Genomic DNA, 18779 nt, shown 5'->3' with positions numbered 1-18779 from the left:
GGGTAAATGATGGAAGGAAATTCAAACAAAGGAGAGCTGAGAATTCGTAAAAAGGATTGCAACATGTATGACGTTGCATGTGAGTCTCAAAAAAAAAAAACAAAATCTAGTATCTGAGTTTTCCAACGAGGCCAAATGTATATGCTGCCTCGGCTTCGCTCTTCATTTGGATCATGTATATCTTAGACGAGCCACCGGTAACACCGCCTTTCTTCGGCATGGCACCACCTTCAGTCTCTTCCCAGACTGACACGGCGATACCTGTCCTTGCTACTCGTTCGAAAGAACTTTCAGGAAGGCAAACATCAAGAAGAACCTCACCGCGTGTCTTGCCGCGGATGAGGATACGCTTTTCAGAATCTATAGTGCGCCGGGGAGAGGCAGCTCCAGAAGGGGGTGAGCTTCCTTCAGCGCCTTCTGTCCCAGTACTGGTATCGTTGGATCCACCGGCAGCTGTTTCTGACCGTCGAGGTTCCGCGGTTGCCGGCATAATAGTGAGCCTAGCAGCACCCATATCACGCCATTTGGACTGGGTTTCACGCATATAAAGCCTAATTTTTGCGTTCGAAAGGCCAATACCGTCAACGTTTTTAATAGCAGCTGCTATCCGGCCAATTCCAGAAGTGGATGTATGGTTTGTTCCCGAACCCGCAGAGCTTGAGTATAAGCTATCTTCTTTTTGACCACTCCGAGAAGTAACTGAAGATCGTGCAATGCTGAACATCTTGCCCCCCGCACCAAATCGTTTTAAAGCCGAGAAAGCACTACTCATAGTCCCAACGCTACTCTCGGAATTGTCAGCAAGTGAGCGAGGGGAGCTCGACGCACGGTAGCTCTTCCTGCGACGTGGCCAGCCGAATAAACCCCCACTCTTGGAGGGGCGCTCTAGAGGAGCGGGTTGTTGCGTGAAAGGCCCTCGGGCGTTTTGCAAAGCTATGTAGGTAGGATTGGTGGTGCGCGCCTGGTTTATGAGGCCATACAAGACCTCGCATTCATCTGCATTGCGGGAACGGAACATAATATTGTTGCTCCATGATACCTTCGACCGTTCAGTAGGAGGAGAACGGATACTGATATCGATCGCTGTACCACGTCGGATGGGTACCAGGGGCGTTAGTTCGAGAGCAATCAGTGGTCGTTCCCGTTTGGACAGCATGTGATCGTCATCCGAGGCAGAGGCCGATTTCACGTCATATGCTTCCACTAGTCCAGGGCTAACATAGATATTACATTCATCGGGCAGAAGGCTCTCCCAGGAACCTTTATCGGACCATGCAAAGACGGAAGCAACGGCGGTGGACGACTTGTTGGGTTGTGAAGGGACAGACCTATATCCACCTTGAGAGACTGAATTTGAAGGAGACAGAGAACTAGTTGCGGACGTAATCACGGAGGCCGGCACAGTCAGTTTTGAAACGTGGTGCTCTTGGAGATGCGGTAGTTCGTCCTCCGAATCATCATCTGAACTGTCCGATCCCGAGTAATCCGATTCAGAGTACAAGTCGTAGCGTCGCACAGTTGATGTTTCGGAGTCTGAGTAAGTCTCGTCGGACGCCGTGGAAGGCTCGTATTCATGCTTCAAAGGAGAAGAGCCACGACGTCTAGACAGGGGTCCGCTTGGACTAAGGATCGGGGCATTTGAAAGACTCGATCCTGTCGAACTTGGGGAACGAGAGTGTGGCGGGGGTGGAGGAGGTTCTTCACCATTTGTTGGTTCGGAAGTGTCGGAGTTAGAGCGAGAGTGGCCTTTCTTCCGTGTAGGAGTTTCAGGTATAGTATAGGAATCTAGCACGTACTCGTCGTCCAACGTGGATTCCAAAGTTTCAGAAATGTATGTCTGACTGCTGCCTGTTCTGAGCTTTGGAATGATAGGTAAGTCCATAGAAGGGACAGATGATACTCGAGGGGAAATCGCTTCAGGTTCATCCTTTGTAGGAGTCTTCGGGGGAAGATGTTCTTTATGGTCTTTCTTTTCGTCATGATCTGGGCGATGAGTTGTAGGCGCCGCCTTAGAGCCACCGGCATTGTGATCTTTTGGCAGACTGGGAACCGGGGGGCTATCCTCGTCATGCCGTGCAACCCTCTTTGCTTTTGATCGTTTGAGGCTAGTGGGGGATCTCTCTTCGCCTGTTGCAGTTTTTCGTGGGTCTCTAGAATGTAGTATGGACTGCTGTGTTCGTGGCGATGGCTTGGTTGGCGAATCTGCTTCCCCGGCAGCGTAGTCTGATTCGCGAGTGATTGCAGTTTGTAAGGAAGTGCGTGATTCGGTCGCTAAAGAAGATCCGACAGTGCTCGGGTCAGACAAATTCTCCCTGAGTGAGCAGCGCCGCAGTGTACCAGAGACGGCCCTCTCGCCGATAGGAATATCGACAGTGATAGAACTCGGTAGTGTCTCCTTGGTTTCACTACTAGAGGGAACTATTTGTGCTCGTTGCCGCTGCTTCGCTCGTTCAACGAAGCTCTGGCTTCGACAAATCGCTGGCGGCACCGGGTTCAAACCAAGCATTTGAACCCACTCAAAACCAATGTCCTCCTCGTCTATTCGGAGAACAAGAATTTCTTGCCAAGCATTTGGTTGCCCCGGAGGGCTGCGCAACATGACTATAATTTCTCCTTTCATATCGCCATTGCGAGCAGAGACAAAGGCAAGGTCCATTGGAGGGAAAAGAAGCCAGCGGTCCGCATGATCTATCTCACAAATAAGGAGATCCCCTCCAGCACCGTTATCGGGAGTATTGTCTCTCAAAAGGAGCTCTGCACGACAGTCTATAACCTGCCCAGTCGAATGATACAGGGAAAGATTGAAGAAATCCCGAGCACGGACTCTCCGAGCTCTATTTACAGTCACACCGGCAAGCGGCCCTAGAGTCGCAGGATCGCGAGCTCGAGTTGGGTCAACGCTAGCAGCAGACTCATCTTCAAGTCTCGCCCGCTCCTCGCGCGCACGACGGCGAGCTTCGTTTACCAGGTTCTGATAGGCCATAGATACGTCCTCGGCTTTCTCAGACGGCTGAAGCATATTGATCCCTTTGAAAGTCTTTGCAAGATATTTGAGACGCACCAAAGGCCGTTTCAACAGATATGCGACATCAACCTTTTCGCCGTCACTGTCAATGACATCCCCATTTTCGTCCCTTGCCATACCTTCGTCCAAGCTTTTGGTGTCTGCATTGTTCATCGCCTCACTTTCATCAAGGGGAGCTAGGTTTACAATAACATCCTTGAAACCCAATCTCCAGGATTTAAGATAGTCACGGTACACCTTCTGTGCCCCCTGTGCCCATGTGAGCAGGGACTCTGCATTGTCCTGGGGAATTCGCTTGTGCAGTGTCTTCAAGCGCTCGACCGCAACACCCATGTCCACTATTGGCTTGCTAAAATTCAGTTCGTCTTTCGGGTCCATTGATGGCCGAAAAAGACCAGCAGCAATTGCTGAATCGGATTTTGAAAGAACGCAAGTAAGCAGGACAGGAATGACTCCGCCAACCAGTGTTTTCAGCTCACGCATATATTTGATTTCATCGGCTGACAGTTCCTTCAGAAGTTCAGGCACGGTGGCATTGATGATGCGGCTTTTGTTGGTGCGGATGCTACGGGCAGACCTAATACTCCTGCTCCTGCTGTTTGGGGCCGAGAGAACCGACATGAGGTCATCATGTGTGGTAAGTCGTCTTTTCAACTGGGTCGATACTACTGGAAGAGAATTAGGATCAAAATGGTCCCTTTCTTCCTGGTCATCTTTTTCTTCCACTGGTGCTGGTTCACGCGCCTCCTGCGGGGCATCGTGAGCACGTTCTTGAGGCCGTGCCTCATCGCCTGTCTTCATTGACTCAACAGACGCAATAGTGGTCAGTCTGTGGTCTCCTGTGCTAGGAAATGGTCGTTCCCGGTGGGGCGGGACCGGCGCATTGTTCCCAGACACCTCAGAGACCTCAGAAATGGTTTGGGTTTCAGTCAAAGTGGTGTCTTGCACCTCGTTAGGCATCTCTTTTTCGGGAGAAGCACTTTCCTTATTACTGGAAGAAGTTCGGCTATGTCTGTGTCCAGAAGATCGCTTCTCACTGAAGGCCGAGGTTGTCTCCAGTTGTGACTCTTGTGAAGTCATTATCTCTTCCGTCATCGACTTTACTCGCTCCTCCCTACTTGGTACTCGTCGCTTACTTGTGCTCTTCCGTCGAGAGTCACTTTCCGCCCCTGAGTCAGTGGCAAGAGAACGACATTCCTCTCGTTTTGTCGACAGTTTGGCCCTATTGCCCTTGGTATTCAGAGGGGCGGGGACTTCCACGTCCGGATCAACATCGTCAAAAAATGGATCCGATGTTCCAGACAGCCATGCCTCGATCTTTGAGCCCCTATTGGGGCCGGGTTTGGGGGCTTCTGGTTTTGCAAAAATTTTTCTTGATTCACCGAACATGTGCTCGAAGATACCACCCTTAGGTACCTTTGGATGGGGTGCGCGGCCTTTCTGATTTGAGGTCGGGCCTCGGGCGCGGCGTCTTGATAATTCTGAGAAGTCAGCTTCACTCGCCGTCCACTCAAAGTCCTCATCATTGATGCTGCCTTTCTTCGAGGCATCTTCTGCCAATTCTGATCTAGCAGCTGCATATGGTTTGCCTGCACTTGTGGGTCGTGATGCAGACTTAGTCGAACCATTATGTGATGCAGTTTCTTCTTCGATCTTGCTCCCTAGCAGGGAATCGCCCTCCCGATATACCCTGGACTTCCTCCGTTCTCTGCTCCTCGAGTCTGCACCAGCTCTTTCGCTCCGGGCGGATGGGGAAGATCGTGGCTTATCCTCCTTTCTCGACTCATTTCTCCCCTCCTGAGAACTCCGGATCGGCTCATTGGTCGTGTACTGCGAGAGGCGTTTTGGTGGAGGTAGCTTCGATGTAGGAGTCTGTGTGGGGGTGCGATTCAATTTCCAGTGTTCGTCGCTGATGACTCGTTTTCGGGGGGTACTTTTACTTCGTTTTCTTGTTGTGGGCGCCCTCGTAGGCTTGGGTTTCGAATCGGCAGTCGAATTCTCCTCATCTTCCTCGTAATAGACAACTTCATCCGCCGTAATTACACCTCCTCCTTGCTGCTGCCACTTGCGGACCTTCTCCCGCACCGAATTAGTGTCATATATCCCCAGCGGCTGACCGATATCCAGTGGTTTTTGCTTTGTTGGGGTGGATTTAGTATTTCCCCCAATATTGGAGGGGCGATGCGGCGTTGCAGGGGACGGCATCGATGTCTGCGACCGAGACGATCGTTAGCATGGTTTATAGAAAAAAGCAAACCGGCATATAACAAAAGGGAAACAGGTAATTGTGAGGCTGCCGTCCATATACTGGTGGGTGGGTATTTTGTTGATAGCATGTGTTGTACCAGACGACGTCACTCGGTGATTGTTTGTTTATTGGCGGCAATTTAGAACCCTGCAGGAGGAGCTGTGTACTTACAGCAACAACGTAGTCCCACTTGATCTTCCAGAGAACACGGGCACGGGCGGAAGTCGATCCCAGCTTCAAGGAAGGAAAGAAAAAGAAATGAAAGCAAAGCAGAGAAAAGAGAATTGGAACAGGCGGTGGGCGGGTGAAGCGCAGATGGAGAAGTGCAAGTGACTTAAGTTCCTGCTGATGATGGAATTGCGGGTCAGCTGCCTAATACTCTTTCTTGCTCTGTTTTGTCATTTTGAGCTTGACAAAGATATAATGGGGAAACGAAAAGGATTTAGTGGGTGTGTATAGGGATTACTATCTTATGATGGTCACAGGAAGTGTAATTATAAGCAACCATATAGATTACCACTAGGTACTATAAACAATGTCTTAAGTTGGGTAGAAAGATCACATTATTGCTAAATCTGGGCGAGATGATTCGATCGGTGGAGGCTGTGTATGTATGTACATACATACATCAATACCCTCTTCTACTAGTATGTACGGAGTATCAAATGTATCGTAACCGTACACTGACGGAGTTTTAGTTCAGCTCTTGCTGGCGCTGAGCTGCGGGCTGCCCGGGAAACCAGATGATCAACACGCGGCGAAAGATCTGGCACCAAGGCAGGAAAAGGCACATGATTGGATCTAACCGCTTTTGGCCATGTTACTTGGCTGAGTCATCGCCAGTCCCTTTGCCTATTGGACGCCTACGGTCTGGCCTGTTTCAAAATCTACTACTAGTAGGTAGTCATCCTGGATGATCATCGGATTCCTTGTCCTTGCCCTTGTCTTTTTACAGGTGGTGCAATGCTTCAACTCTATATTTTATTGAAAGATGACACCAGGGACACTCATTTTCTGCACCACACAGACACGAACAAGTAAAACAAGGACTACGTATCACTGCAGCCTCCTTGGCCCACAGTGTCCTCGCGTACCATACCGCAGTAGTTCTATTCATTGTTACGTCAGGTCCATATGTTTCAATCAGTTGAACCAGATCAGTTCATGGTCAGTGCAGCGGTCCTCGAGAGTAGAGTCTGGACACGTTGGGATGCGGGGATGGGACGTTAATGGTACTAGATTATATAGCCCGGCAATCCTTAAGACACTGGCCTTTGTTATCATGATCGAATAGCACTTGTCCCCAGTGATCTACACGTTACGCGTCCCAAAGCGACGGGAAGACCGACATACTGCCTATTCTGTAGCCATACTACACCAAGTAGTTCAGGTAGTACTGGTTGTAATTTGTTAAAATTTTGCGTATGTGTTCAGCAATTGTTCGCTTATGGATTTGTGCAATCTAGCTAAGCTGTATAACTATATAACCAGCATACTGAGCCCATTTCGCTTTGTACCTACTGGTATATAGGCATTGTGACTCCATATGGCCTCCCCCTCGTCATTCACTGCATCCTGCCGTCAGTAGGTCATCACCAAGCGGTCAAATGTGTGTTGGATGGCCCTGGTGCGGAGCTCAAAGTATACAACGTGCTAAATATACGACCAAGTCAGTGTGGCCGAGTGGTTAAGGCGATTGACTCGAACCTTCTATAGAACATATTCGATATCAATTCCATTCGTGGGCACAGGTTCGAATCCTGTCGCTGACGATTTTTGTCTGCTGGCCGAGACAACACTGGGGCAAGGCAAACGTGCCTCTGGCATCTATTAGCTAGCATTAGCCGCCGCATCAGCATTATCCGGTGTGGGAATAAATAGTGCTTCGCCGTGATAAATGTTCCCCGTGAAATAAAATCTCACAGCGCGAGTTTTGGTTTTCCCATATAAATTTTCACTAAATCCCGAATATCTGGCTAGTGTTTTCATGAATATATTGGGTACATATTGTCACAGCGCGGAGTCTCGATTATCAGAATTCTAGCTCCCGAGGTGCTGCTTAGGGCTCGGCGCAGTTCGCAAAGGGTGGTGGGTGTGATGAGAATTGGACAGTCCAATTCTCATCACAGCTCACTGTATGCCCCACCCTGGCTGCTTTTTTACAGTACACGCGGAGGAAGGAGTACACACACAGGTAGTAGTTATTTTTTAGTAAATGAAAAATACTGTCACCAGGCAGCAAAAAAGAGAAAGCGTCAGCGACAGGATTCGAACCTGTGCCCACGAATGGAATTGATATCGAATATGTTCTATAGAAGGTTCGAGTCAATCGCCTTAACCACTCGGCCACACTGACTTTGTTATGTATTTGATTTTTCTATTGACTATATCAGCTCCGCAGACCCTATTAGTGATGTATAACCCTAACTATTTGTAGTAGAGGTCACTGGGCTCCATTTCATCAGTGACACATACTAGTTCTCGAATACCGGCACAACGACTGCGCCATCTGCGCTTAGAGATACATCGAGTATTGGCATCACACTTTCTTTGGCCCCTTGATGACGCAGAGATATCTCGAGGTCCTACAACTAAATAGTTTATCCCACACAAATTCAAAACTCAGACGTGCCCCATACGTGATAACATGGAATCATCCTCCTCGTCGCCCTGATATATGCATATCTTTTCCCTGCAAGTCCAAATCTTGGAGATGTTGACCTTGTTAATTCCGGGTGCTACAGCAGAGGGGTGCAAAACGTTATTAAGGATGGAGGTCGACTCCGCGCCGACTGGCTTGGCATGAGTTTGCAGTCCTCTGTAAGCTCCGTATATACACTCTTTTTAGCAGGCCAGGTATTATAGTAACAGAATATCTACTCCATTTTCCAGAATTATATCTTATGGACAACCCGTGACTATCGGGGTTGAAATATAGTATTTATTCTCGGGAGTACGGCGAATATATCTAGCAACGACAATACATGGCTACAGCTAGTAAAAACAGCCTCCTAGAGCAGCAGTTGTTTCTTGATCACTCTAAGCATCTATGTGGTTTTGGGTAGGAAGTTGTCACCCGTAGGGAAAGGAAATGGACATAGACAAGGTCTGACTCGGTTTTGAGAGAGAGGTACACACAGATCTTTCCACCTGGGACAACCAAAAACAGAGGGAGAAGAGTACTGTCAGCGACAGGATTTCTGTACCCGCGAACGGAATTGACTAAATAACGAATATTTAGATGGCTCAAGTCAATAGTTCGGCCACACTGATTTTTATGATAAACAATGATGAAAAAAAGGCATATATGATACTTTTTGGCCATCTGATATGAGATCGACCCTCTGGCAATCTTTGCTATTTCCTAAGCTTGCCTTTCCTTCGTTCAGGCTTCTTAATCTACCACTGGGTCATTTGGAGTCCGAGTATGTTTTCTCCTAGGCTTTACTCTCCTGCCATTATCTTTTTTAGGAAGCAATTGGAAAGCTCGACATATGATCTTTTCTAAGAAATTTTCGAAGACCATCCTTACTGCCTTGTCAGTATTGGGTGGGAAAGATATAGTCCACAGTCAGTCATCCCCAGGATAGACAATGTACGAAACGTGATGGAGACGTACCACGGTGATAGTCTCCATGCATAAGACCATCCTGTCCGCTGTCATATATCTCGAATCGGATAAGGCATACTCTTTCCACAGTTGCCCAAAGAAATCTTGAGCAGAAGCCATGCAATGATAATTTAACATAAAATAACATCCAAATCTGCAATTCATGGTTCCCGCTGTATGCTCACAGTATATTAACGTGGCTGGCTTTCTAGGGTCTGGACATGATGAGGAGAATGTTACAAGGGAAAAATCAGAAGATTACAATTCGACCTGCTTTGCTCAAATTTAGACTAAATACACTTTTCAGTACGACCTAGACTGCACCAAGTAAGGTTATAGTGCCAGTGCCAGCAGTAGAGAGGAGCTTGAGGAGTGAGAATTCATTGAGAGCGTACCCGGTGATTGGGGCATCAATGGCGTAGTAAGAATGCAATAGATCCTCGGAAAGAATCGTGAAGGAAAAACTAAATTTTAGTCAGTCTTTTGATGATATAGCTGTACCTGAAATATTGTCGTGCGTTTTGCGAACTTATACGGGTATAAACACTTTACGTGATATGAGGCGGCTCAAAACAATATTGATTTGCCAAGACAATGGATTTGAATCTAAAATAGCAATCAGGACTGGGGAGTCTCTACTAGTAACCATGTCAACCAATATTTACCCTCTAATATATTTCTCAGTGTATTGCTTATGAGGTACTATGTAGCCACTTGATAATTGATTTTGTTGTTGAATCAGCTGTACAGTATAGATACCACGAAGGCATGCCACCCGACTAACCAGGCCTGGCTAGATACCTGCCTCAGGCGGCGACAGCTCCATTCGATCTCCGCAACTCTGTGTGCAATCGTCAACGTCCGATGGTCGGTCGGATCCAAGGTCCCCATCCTCCTCAATGCAACCACACCAGTGATTACAATTATTCTGACCATCTGATGGAGTCAGAAAGCTCCTTCTTTTATGCGCGTTCCTACAATGGCACCCGGTCCTTTTAGAAGAAAGCCTTTAGGGGTCGATGTACCCCGCACGCCTGTCTGGGAATCGCCGCCTCCCATTGCCGCCTTATTCGTGATCCGCTTCGATATCAAGGCTGGGTAAGTTCGATATGGTCATTCTAACAACATCGTGTTGACCGCAGAGAACTATGTAGTTATGTGGTATCCTGGAAGCGTACAGTCCCTGGAGGTGAGTGATACTTAAATCTCGCGACCATGTTGCTCTCTCCGCTTGAACTTAGCTAACTCAATCGAATGCTAGCTGAGGTTGAAGGAATTGTCGAATACAAATCACTACCCTCTGGTCTACACAATGTTTCAGAAGACCTAGTGTACGTTTGAAAATGCCGCTCACGATATCATCATGTTCATAGTCGTTCTAGGTATTTCGTACACGAACAATATGCTGGTATCAGCGCTTTTATCAACCAGCCCGCAGAAGAAGCTGAGCGAAATGCGAAGATGTTTTCTGTTGGTGTCCTAGTACCCTTGAGCTCTGGAAGGCTAGGTAAAAGCTGGCGACATGCCCCGAAACTCAGGGAATTGGCGCAGTAAGCTAACCCCTTCTATATTGCCTGCGGCGTTTCACGTCTGTTCTGACCTGTTTGACTTGCAGAATCTATGCCCTAGACATGTCTCATACAGAACCGCTATTGAAGTACTGGGAAACTTATGAGATCCGCGAAAGCGACTTGTCCGGCGTGCCTCCAGATTCTCCTTTGGAATCTCCTCTCAGCCTTCGCTTGAGGGCGCATGGAGAGCGACCGGATCACTCACTTAGAAACCGCGCATTTAGTGACGCTATTGTGCTGGAAACGCCCAGGCCGGCCCTGACGCCATTTCATCCAGCTTCATCCCTTCCTGAATTCCTTGATTGTTTTGGTCCCCTCATATACCCATTGTATAGAGCAACATTACTCCGCAAGAAAATACTTTTCATGGCCGAGGCGCCCGTTTATATGCCTTGTAACTACGGTAAGCCCTATCCTACTATCTTTTAACATCTCTGCTGACATATAGTAGTATACGATCTGTCTCTGCTAGCTTCCTTACCTAATTCACTTGTTCCTTTGCTCCCGCCGACCGGTATACCTAGTCTGCGACCGCGGCCGCTATTCAACGTTGGCATTCATGATATCCCGTATCTTTCTTCTTTGGCAGGTGTCCCAGCCAACGCCCAGCCAGATGCTTCTTGGATTGCCTGTAGCACAGATAGCGTGCTAACCATGAAATCTGAGCTCTTCGATGTACTTGTTTCGTTACCTCCACCTTATTCTAAGGATGCAGCCGAGAAAGTGTTTCCAAAGATATCCATATTGCCGACATCAACCGCGAAGCACAACACACCTCAAGCTGTTCATTTAAAGGCAACCCAGCGGGATGCGCGCCGCTATGCCACGCTTCGCAAGGGCTTGCGTCAAGTTGCCTCGAGCGACGATGGCCAACCTGGAGAGGAGGACGATTCTGATGCTGCGTCAACATATTCATCCAGTCCCATCGTTGAGCCCATCTCTTGGACCCGGCTAGCGTACACCTCCTTTATCTGGTGGGCATCGGCTGGTGAGAAGCGTGATGGGTTATCAGAAGAGGAGGAGGAAGAACATCAGATCCAGCAAGATACCCAGCTTTTAGCGAGTGTGGAACATCCAACTAGCCCGCCTTCAGGATCTGTCGGCCGTAGTAGCTTGCAACCATCAGATACCTCTTACGAACCTCCTGAAATTGCCATTGTGGCATACTTCCGTCGTATGACTACACAGATCTTCGTCACCCTATCCGATGCAATCGCTCGACACGACAGTCAGAATGCACCGGACGAAGAAGTGGAGCCTAATGATGATGATCATATTCCTTACGAAGACGATCCGGGCGATGACCTTGAACCCCCTGTCACCATAGGCCGCCAATCTACTCAAGAAGATGATAGGTCTCGATTACTTCAAGAGGAGGCTTCCAGCTCTCCACATAGCGATGACGAACCGATCAAGATCACCACAGAAGATATGGCTGAGATGGGTCTTGACGTCTGGAGTGCAGCAGATCGTATTTTTGTCGAGGAGCTGGTCCGCTGTTGGTGGAATCGCAAGGCATATGTGGACAGTGCTCGTATACGATGCTGTGGGATTTCCATTCTTTGAATTCATTCAGGGTATATAGTCATTCATATACGGGATTGAAGCAATTGCCATATTATCCCCAAAGAGCTGCTTCATAATTAACTCCTTTGTATAGTCCTCTTATCTGCCTCGACATATTCTGGATGCTGTTCCTGACCAGAGTAGTTACCTAGCATGTCATACAGTCCAATCTGAAGCTATCTTTCAGCGTCCCACCATGAACCTCTGCATTTATCTCACTTCACCCTCTAGGTGATACCAGATCGCTGTGCAACGACGCAAAGATTCACTCTTCTAATGAGGGCAGCCATCGAAATGAGAGGTCGACTAACGCTGTCAGCAGAAAATAGAGTACTAAGTATAAATTCGCACTTGGTATGTCGGTGTGCAATAATTCAAGGGAATATTCACCTTCCAAGAAGCGCCTCCTATATAGAGCATCACGTGACTTTATAGTAGCCCTTGATCAAATAATATATAAAAGAAGCAGCATGAAACCATATCGAGTGAAAGATGCTTGGTTTGATCTAGTATATTACTAGTAGTTGCTATATTCAGTAAAGTAATCTTTGTTAATTTGATCTAGGGTTACTCGTCAAGGGGATACACTGCAACTCGACTGTTGTCCAATCCTACAGGTCGTATATCATGGGCAATGTTCACACGGGGTTCACGATCGTATCTTACTTTTACTTGGCGAGGGCAATTACATAGGCAAGGTGGTGGCCCTGGGGAGTAAATATATAAGCCAGAGCATCTCTCTGATATATGGTTGAGGTTTTGAGAATGCTACTATGAGGCCTCAAGAAACTCGATAATTTCTAGCAAACGTCAACTGCAGTATCCGCTATTGCGTGGACTGAGATAAGTTGTAATATTTATAGACAAGTTTTGGATAGTAAGCCCAATTCAGTGTAACGGGATAAATCGGTCTTCCTACGGGCCAATAATCGGTCACGAAACGGATTAAAGAAGCGAAAATCGTGCGCCAACTGCATGATGAGTATCCTTATAATTCTCCTCAACACATTGAGCAGCCGCTGCCCCAGGTATAGGAATAATCGCACCACAACCACCAGTACTCGAAGGTGCTCGGATCCACGCCAGATCCAACTGCGCAGGTGTGGCACCTCGACACTTGCCGATCATTCTGAGCTTATCAATAAGATTGAGATTCTTGGGGAAATTCCGCCCCGATCTCGTCAGCAAAACTTGATATTCGCCAGCGTGTTGCTTTCCATGTCAAAAAAATGGAAACTCGCCGGTGGCTGAAACCGATCAAAGATATGACGAATATCCTTCAGCTTAGTAGAACATGATCAGCCAAGAAACCATACCCCAACGAGGCATATGCAAGAATCGGAATACTCCACTCCTTGCAAACGTCCACTGCCTTATTAGTGAGGATATCGGTGCTCCATAACGAGAATCTGACCTCAACAACACTGATAGAGGATACGGCGTGCGCACGACGGATAGTCGCCGCGTCTACTACTAGGTACCTCGGACAGACCCGGGAGTTAAGTACCAGTTTTAGTGACGGATATACAGCAGGCCACGGAGCCGGGCTTAGGAATAACTGGGGGTATAATAAGAATCCCTGCTCTCTTGATAATATTCTTGTATTAGATATCCGATAATAGGCTAGGTCAAGTGCGCTAAGTAGTTCCAGAACTGACAGTCATGCAGGTAGGAGCGCCATAACCAGTGGAATGGCACCTTTGCCATGGGTATAATTGGCTGAGCTGTGTCTTTATTGGAGGGCCTGGAACAGATGTTTCCGACTTAAATCAGTTCGTGTATCGCATATCGCCAACGGAATTTCATCTGGCGCAGGGCTTAAGCTGTACATCCTAAGCAAAATGGATGGTCTTATGAGTTCTCACTGCGCTAGGAATTATCACAGCCTGTGCCAGGGAGCAGGCCCACCGTGTATACCATCTAAAGGTTAAGAAGACCTATTCAAGTATCCGCAGCATACCTTTAGGTACCCATGGTGTCAACCTTTTTCATTCACCGTAGAAAATCACATATTTACATTCTAAACGAGATATATATACAAGTGGACAAAGGAAAAATAGTAAATAGTTCAGTGAACATCGTAGGAAATGAGTGGAATGCCTGTGCATGGTGCAAAAAAGAAAGTATAAAAGGAAGTCGAGATTCCTTGTTTTAAACTTCCCATCATCATGTGTCACAAAAAGGATATGCCGAAACCCATCGGGCAGAAGAGTTGTAGACGAAATTATCGTAAAGGCGAGCCAGAATACCCAAAAGACACTGAGTGGTGATTAAGAGCTCCGTTAAATTGCTATCGGAAAAAAAATAAATAAAACCTCCCAGAACGCCATTCCCCTTGGAGCACCAGGGTATCATAAGTTATCCAGAGTTAATAAATGCTTCTGTCCAAATCGTCGTAAACATCTATCAGGCTATGTAATGTGAGATAAGTGTTACCGGTGGAACATCCTGACTGGCGCACTCATGTCCCTTCGACTTCGTATCTCACTGTACCTTCCATCTGGATTCTGAACGGCAGGAATCCGACGCGCCGCTCTAACGGGAGTCACACCCATGCCGCCAGCGCGTAACGTACTTTCGTTGGCACTGACAGATCTCTTCATATTGTTGGTTCGGCCCCGCCTTGCCCGGATCTGTGCCAGGCTTCCTCTCGGTCAATAGGTGTTCCCGGGACGCCGAGCAAGTGGTCTGGTTCCACGCTTTCATTCCGCAATGGTATTCTCCTGATGCTATCATGCCCATCAACATTGCCTTCTAACCGATGTTGCTCAGGTACTTCAGAGTCCCATGGCACGTCACTAGTAGCGGGTGAAGGACGGACCTTAGAGGGGGAGAGCGGAGCACGGGCTTGGATCTCATGGACTGTTTCAAAAGGTGTCTCGTCCCATGGTACGTCGTACTTCGCAAGTGGGCTAGTGACTTGTGGTTGGGGGGTCGACTGGTTCTCAGTGATAAGCTGAGGAAGCTCTACAATATCATGCTCCAGCTTCTTCGTTGGTGACCTTCGGACAGGAGATGGAATTGTATGAAAAGTTCCAGTGGCAGGTGAGAATGTTATAGTAGTTTCCTCTGTCTGTGGCTGATCTTCTGTTTCAGGCTCTTCAGCGGACTCGATAGAATGACCAGAACTTTTACCGGGAGAAAGTGGGAAATTTTCAACACGCGGTTTGGTGCCTGCATGTTCATCTTTGTCGATGTGTTCGCCGGGGCCAGCGGGTTTCTTGGTTGCATGTTGTGTCGTATCTTGAATATGGCTCTTTTCTCGCTCTTCTTCGATACGACAAGTGCATCGTTTGAACATGCATTCAACTTTCAGGAACTCTATCATATCTTCCGCGTTGACCCTCAGCTGTCGTTCAGATTCTAACTTTATTTGTAATTCGTGAATATCGTCGCCTTTCGCTTCCGGCGAATCCAAATTCTGGATTTCGTTCCGAGGTGTAACATCGGAGACCCTTGCCCTCTTTGGAGGAGTGTCTTGGGCAACGGAATGGTTGAAACGGCTTTGCAATGGCGTGCCATCGGATTCTTCTGCCGATCGTTTCGGTCTTCGAGGCGTAGGCGTTTGGAGGAATGCAAGGTCGCCTTCTGCTAGTGATAGTCTTCCAACATCTCCTTTCTGCATCTCCTGGGCACGTGCTTCTAGAGTATCCACATGGCTGTTCGCTTCTGCCGTTCGCAAGCGTCCTTTCAATACCTCCATTTCCTCCATCAGACCCGCGAGTGTGTACGCGCGCTCGAACGCCTCCTGCTTCGCCTTTTCTTTCGCTTCTCGCTCTGACTGGAGCTCATCCTTTAATACTTTGGCCTCAGATCTCGCCTGCTTTAATTCTTCCTGAGCTTTTACCAATACAGATCCTGCACGAAAAGCCTCTTTTCTTGCTTTCCGTATTTCCTTCTCAAATACTGCTCTTTCGTGGGCTTGTCGTGTCTTTGCAGTTTGTAGTTCTTCAAGCAACGATTCGAGTCTCTCACTGATGCGACGCTCACGAGACTGGGCTTCTGAGAGTTGAGCAGAAACATTGGCCAGTGCGGACTCCGCCTCCTCACGGCCTAGAATGGCACGTTGAAGCGCCGCCGAGTTTCCGGCAGATGACTGTGTTGACGGCGCTGCTGGACTGTTCCCTCGTGATAAATTATTCAAATACGCAACCTTGGCTTGGACATCCGATAAACCTCTAGGCTTCCGTTGCATATTGCGTACGTCATTAGGTAACGTTGGTGAGTTGGGAAACGCCTGCTGATTCAGGCGCTCCGGTGAAAGAGGGTTCAGCGCTTTCGTTGGGCTTGACAGAGGATTATTGAATACCTTTGAGGGGCTAGACATGACGCTTGATGGGGAATCCATGCTCCAGTACTATATATTATGCGATTAGTAGACTGAAAGATATTCCCCAGTTGGGCATGACAGTCTGCCGTGGGAGAAGGAGTATTAATGAAAAACAAGTCCCGTCGTTAATCGATCGTTGTGGAGGTGTTCGGTTGATCCCTATCGGTGACGCACCCACAACAACGCCTCTTAGCTTGTTTATTACCCATCCACGGCATGTCATGTGACTGTTGCCCTTGACTACCAGTCTTTGCCGAACGTGGTCTAGAGATATCATGTGGAATGTGGTGACGTTAAACCATAATTGGAAGCGAGGATCCCACCTGGTCCGTGCATTTCTTGATGCCTCTATCACTTGCAATACTACTAGCAGTACTTCCTTTTAAATCTGTATAGGGTTTCTTCTTCGGAGATAGATATACTCGCACTTGGAGTAGTTCTCATATCTATCAATACAATACCAGCTTCTACCGGATCTTCAACATGTATGTACTTTATGGCCATCAAGTTATCTGTTCAAAGTGTGTGCTAATAATGTTACTGTGCGCACTAAAGTTTCTGGTTAAGCATGCATGAAATCATTACCCTTCAACTAGGGCAGCGGGCCAATTACTTGGCAACTCATTTTTGGAACCTCCAGGTATATGTCATTCACATTAATGGCCTATATGCATTCCATCCAGCACTGCTCTAATGGCTCGGTAATAACAGGAGTCCTATTTTACCTACAATGGGGAAGAGGAATCTCTTGTGGACCATGACGTTCATTTTCGTCCTGGTGTGGGCGCAGACGGGACAGAAACCTTCACCCCTAGGACAGTAATATATGATTTAAAAGGTGCTTTTGGTACTCTTCGAAAGTATAACGCACTATATGAATTGACAGAGGATGCAAACCTCGGCCAAGGCTTGTGGGATGGGAAAGAAGTCATACAACAACAGACACCGATCTCTCAAAGTGACTACCAGAAGAAACTAGATGCAGGGCTCCCTGCTCCCAAACTTACAACCGAAACAGTTCGGTACTGGTCTGACTATAATCGCCTCTTTTATCACCCCCGCTCGATCGTTCAGTTGAATGATTATGAGCTGCACAGCAAGATCATGCCTTTCGAAGATTGGAATGTCGGAGAAGACTTGTTTAGTGACCTTGACAAAGAGCATGATCTTCTTGATAGAGATGTGAGACCATTTGCGGAGGAATGTGATCAATTACGTGCAATTCAGTTGTTCACAAGTTCTGATGATGCTTGGGGTGGTTTCTCTGCTAGATATGTCGACAGGCTGCGAGATGAATTCGGTAAAAAGTCTGTCTGGGTCTGGGCAATTGAAGGTGGATCAAAGGTGCCTCGTGTGAGTTATTCTTCTCTTATCTCTGCCATATGCCTAATGTTGCTCCTTATCTCAGCAAACTCAACTTAAACGGGATATGAACAAAGCCCGGACCATATACAGCATCTCTCCCCAATCGTCACTGTATACTCCAATTATTGATCCGCCCAGCCACACCCCAAGCAAAGTGTATTTCGACCCGCAGTCGGAATGGCATACCACTGCACTTATCAGCTCAGCTATGGAAAGTGTTACACTCCCAACCCGTCTTCGGCAATTCCATGACTTCGAGTCCTCTTTAGCCGGTGATGACAGCACTCACAAGATTTTTGAGTTGCAATCCTCCGTCGCCGCGGACAATGGAACCAACGAACAGCACCTACCTGTTAAAGGGCCTGTGGCTGAAACAAGTGCCTCGGAACAGGGAGTAGTGAAATCTCAGGCAGAATTTGAGTTGGACTTTACCTATGATAGGCATGGAAGTAGCAACTCACATATATTCAACCAGATTCAGGTTTGGCGTGGAACCAACCCTGACCAGGACGATGAGTCCGTTCCTCAAGAGGATCTTGGCCTCTCTCGGAAGCAGCGTTACTACGATTCGGCCCCGATGTTCCAAAGGTGAGAGCCAGCGTAGCAGTTTATACGTGATTGATAACCTCGGTCTAACATGAAACAGCTTCCACGCGCCCCTGGCATTCCCCATTCTTGACAGCTACCCCAGTCATATGTTCCCAGGAGCCAAGCAAAACAAGATAAATGTTCTCGCAGCCCTTACTGCATCCTCCCGGACGGCGGAAAGAATCAAGGTGTTGGAGGCAGTTGCTGGGCGAATTATTGGCGTTGATGAACGTGAAACACTCGTCAATGGATTGGGGGAGATTCGAGAATCCTACGAGACCGGATGGATGAGTGATTCGGATTTTGATGACGAATAGTGGCTTGAACATAAAGCATATGGAACATTTCATTTGTGCTAAAATGCTAAAAATACACCTCGATAATATGTAAAGAGAGTTCTACTACGATATACTCCTACTGGTTATAAGTAAAGTCATCCTTATGGGCCCGTGATCTGCAGGGACCACAGGTGCAAA

At 47.6% G+C, this 18779-nt stretch overlaps 4 protein-coding genes across 4 annotated transcripts; 2 read left to right on the top strand and 2 right to left on the bottom strand.

Annotated features, from left to right (window-relative positions):
• Positions 1-106: 106 nt before the first annotated feature.
• ANOM_003522 (uncharacterized protein) lies at positions 107-5230 on the bottom strand (the record flags this gene model as incomplete). The annotated part of the gene is made up of 1 exon (XM_015548779.1): positions 107-5230. The coding sequence occupies one exon, from the start codon at positions 5228-5230 to the stop codon at positions 107-109; it is 5124 nt and encodes a 1707-aa protein (XP_015409502.1).
• A 4601-nt stretch (positions 5231-9831) lies between these two features.
• Positions 9832-12020, top strand: ANOM_003521 (uncharacterized protein; the record flags this gene model as incomplete). Its single annotated transcript, XM_015548778.1, has 6 exons — positions 9832-9981; positions 10038-10072; positions 10145-10214; positions 10266-10433; positions 10499-10857; positions 10906-12020. The coding sequence occupies exons 1-6, from the start codon at positions 9848-9850 to the stop codon at positions 12018-12020; spliced, it is 1881 nt and encodes a 626-aa protein (XP_015409499.1). The 5' UTR covers positions 9832-9847.
• A 2599-nt stretch (positions 12021-14619) lies between these two features.
• ANOM_003520 (uncharacterized protein) lies at positions 14620-16347 on the bottom strand (the record flags this gene model as incomplete). Its single annotated transcript, XM_015548777.1, has 1 exon — positions 14620-16347. One exon carries the CDS (start codon positions 16345-16347, stop codon positions 14620-14622), a length of 1728 nt encoding a protein of 575 aa, XP_015409500.1.
• Positions 16348-16918: 571 nt separating this feature from the next.
• ANOM_003519 (misato family protein) lies at positions 16919-18620 on the top strand (the record flags this gene model as incomplete). Its single annotated transcript, XM_015548776.1, has 4 exons — positions 16919-16990; positions 17062-17703; positions 17759-18303; positions 18362-18620. The coding sequence occupies 4 exons, from the start codon at positions 16919-16921 to the stop codon at positions 18618-18620; spliced, it is 1518 nt and encodes a 505-aa protein (XP_015409519.1).
• Between the last annotated feature and the right edge of the window lie 159 nt (positions 18621-18779).

The sequence above is a fragment of the Aspergillus nomiae genome (assembly GCF_001204775.2).
Source record: "Aspergillus nomiae NRRL 13137 chromosome Unknown contig00049, whole genome shotgun sequence".
In the NCBI taxonomy this organism is placed as follows: domain Eukaryota; kingdom Fungi; phylum Ascomycota; class Eurotiomycetes; order Eurotiales; family Aspergillaceae; genus Aspergillus; species Aspergillus nomiae.
This window is presented reverse-complemented; position numbering and strand designations above follow the sequence as displayed.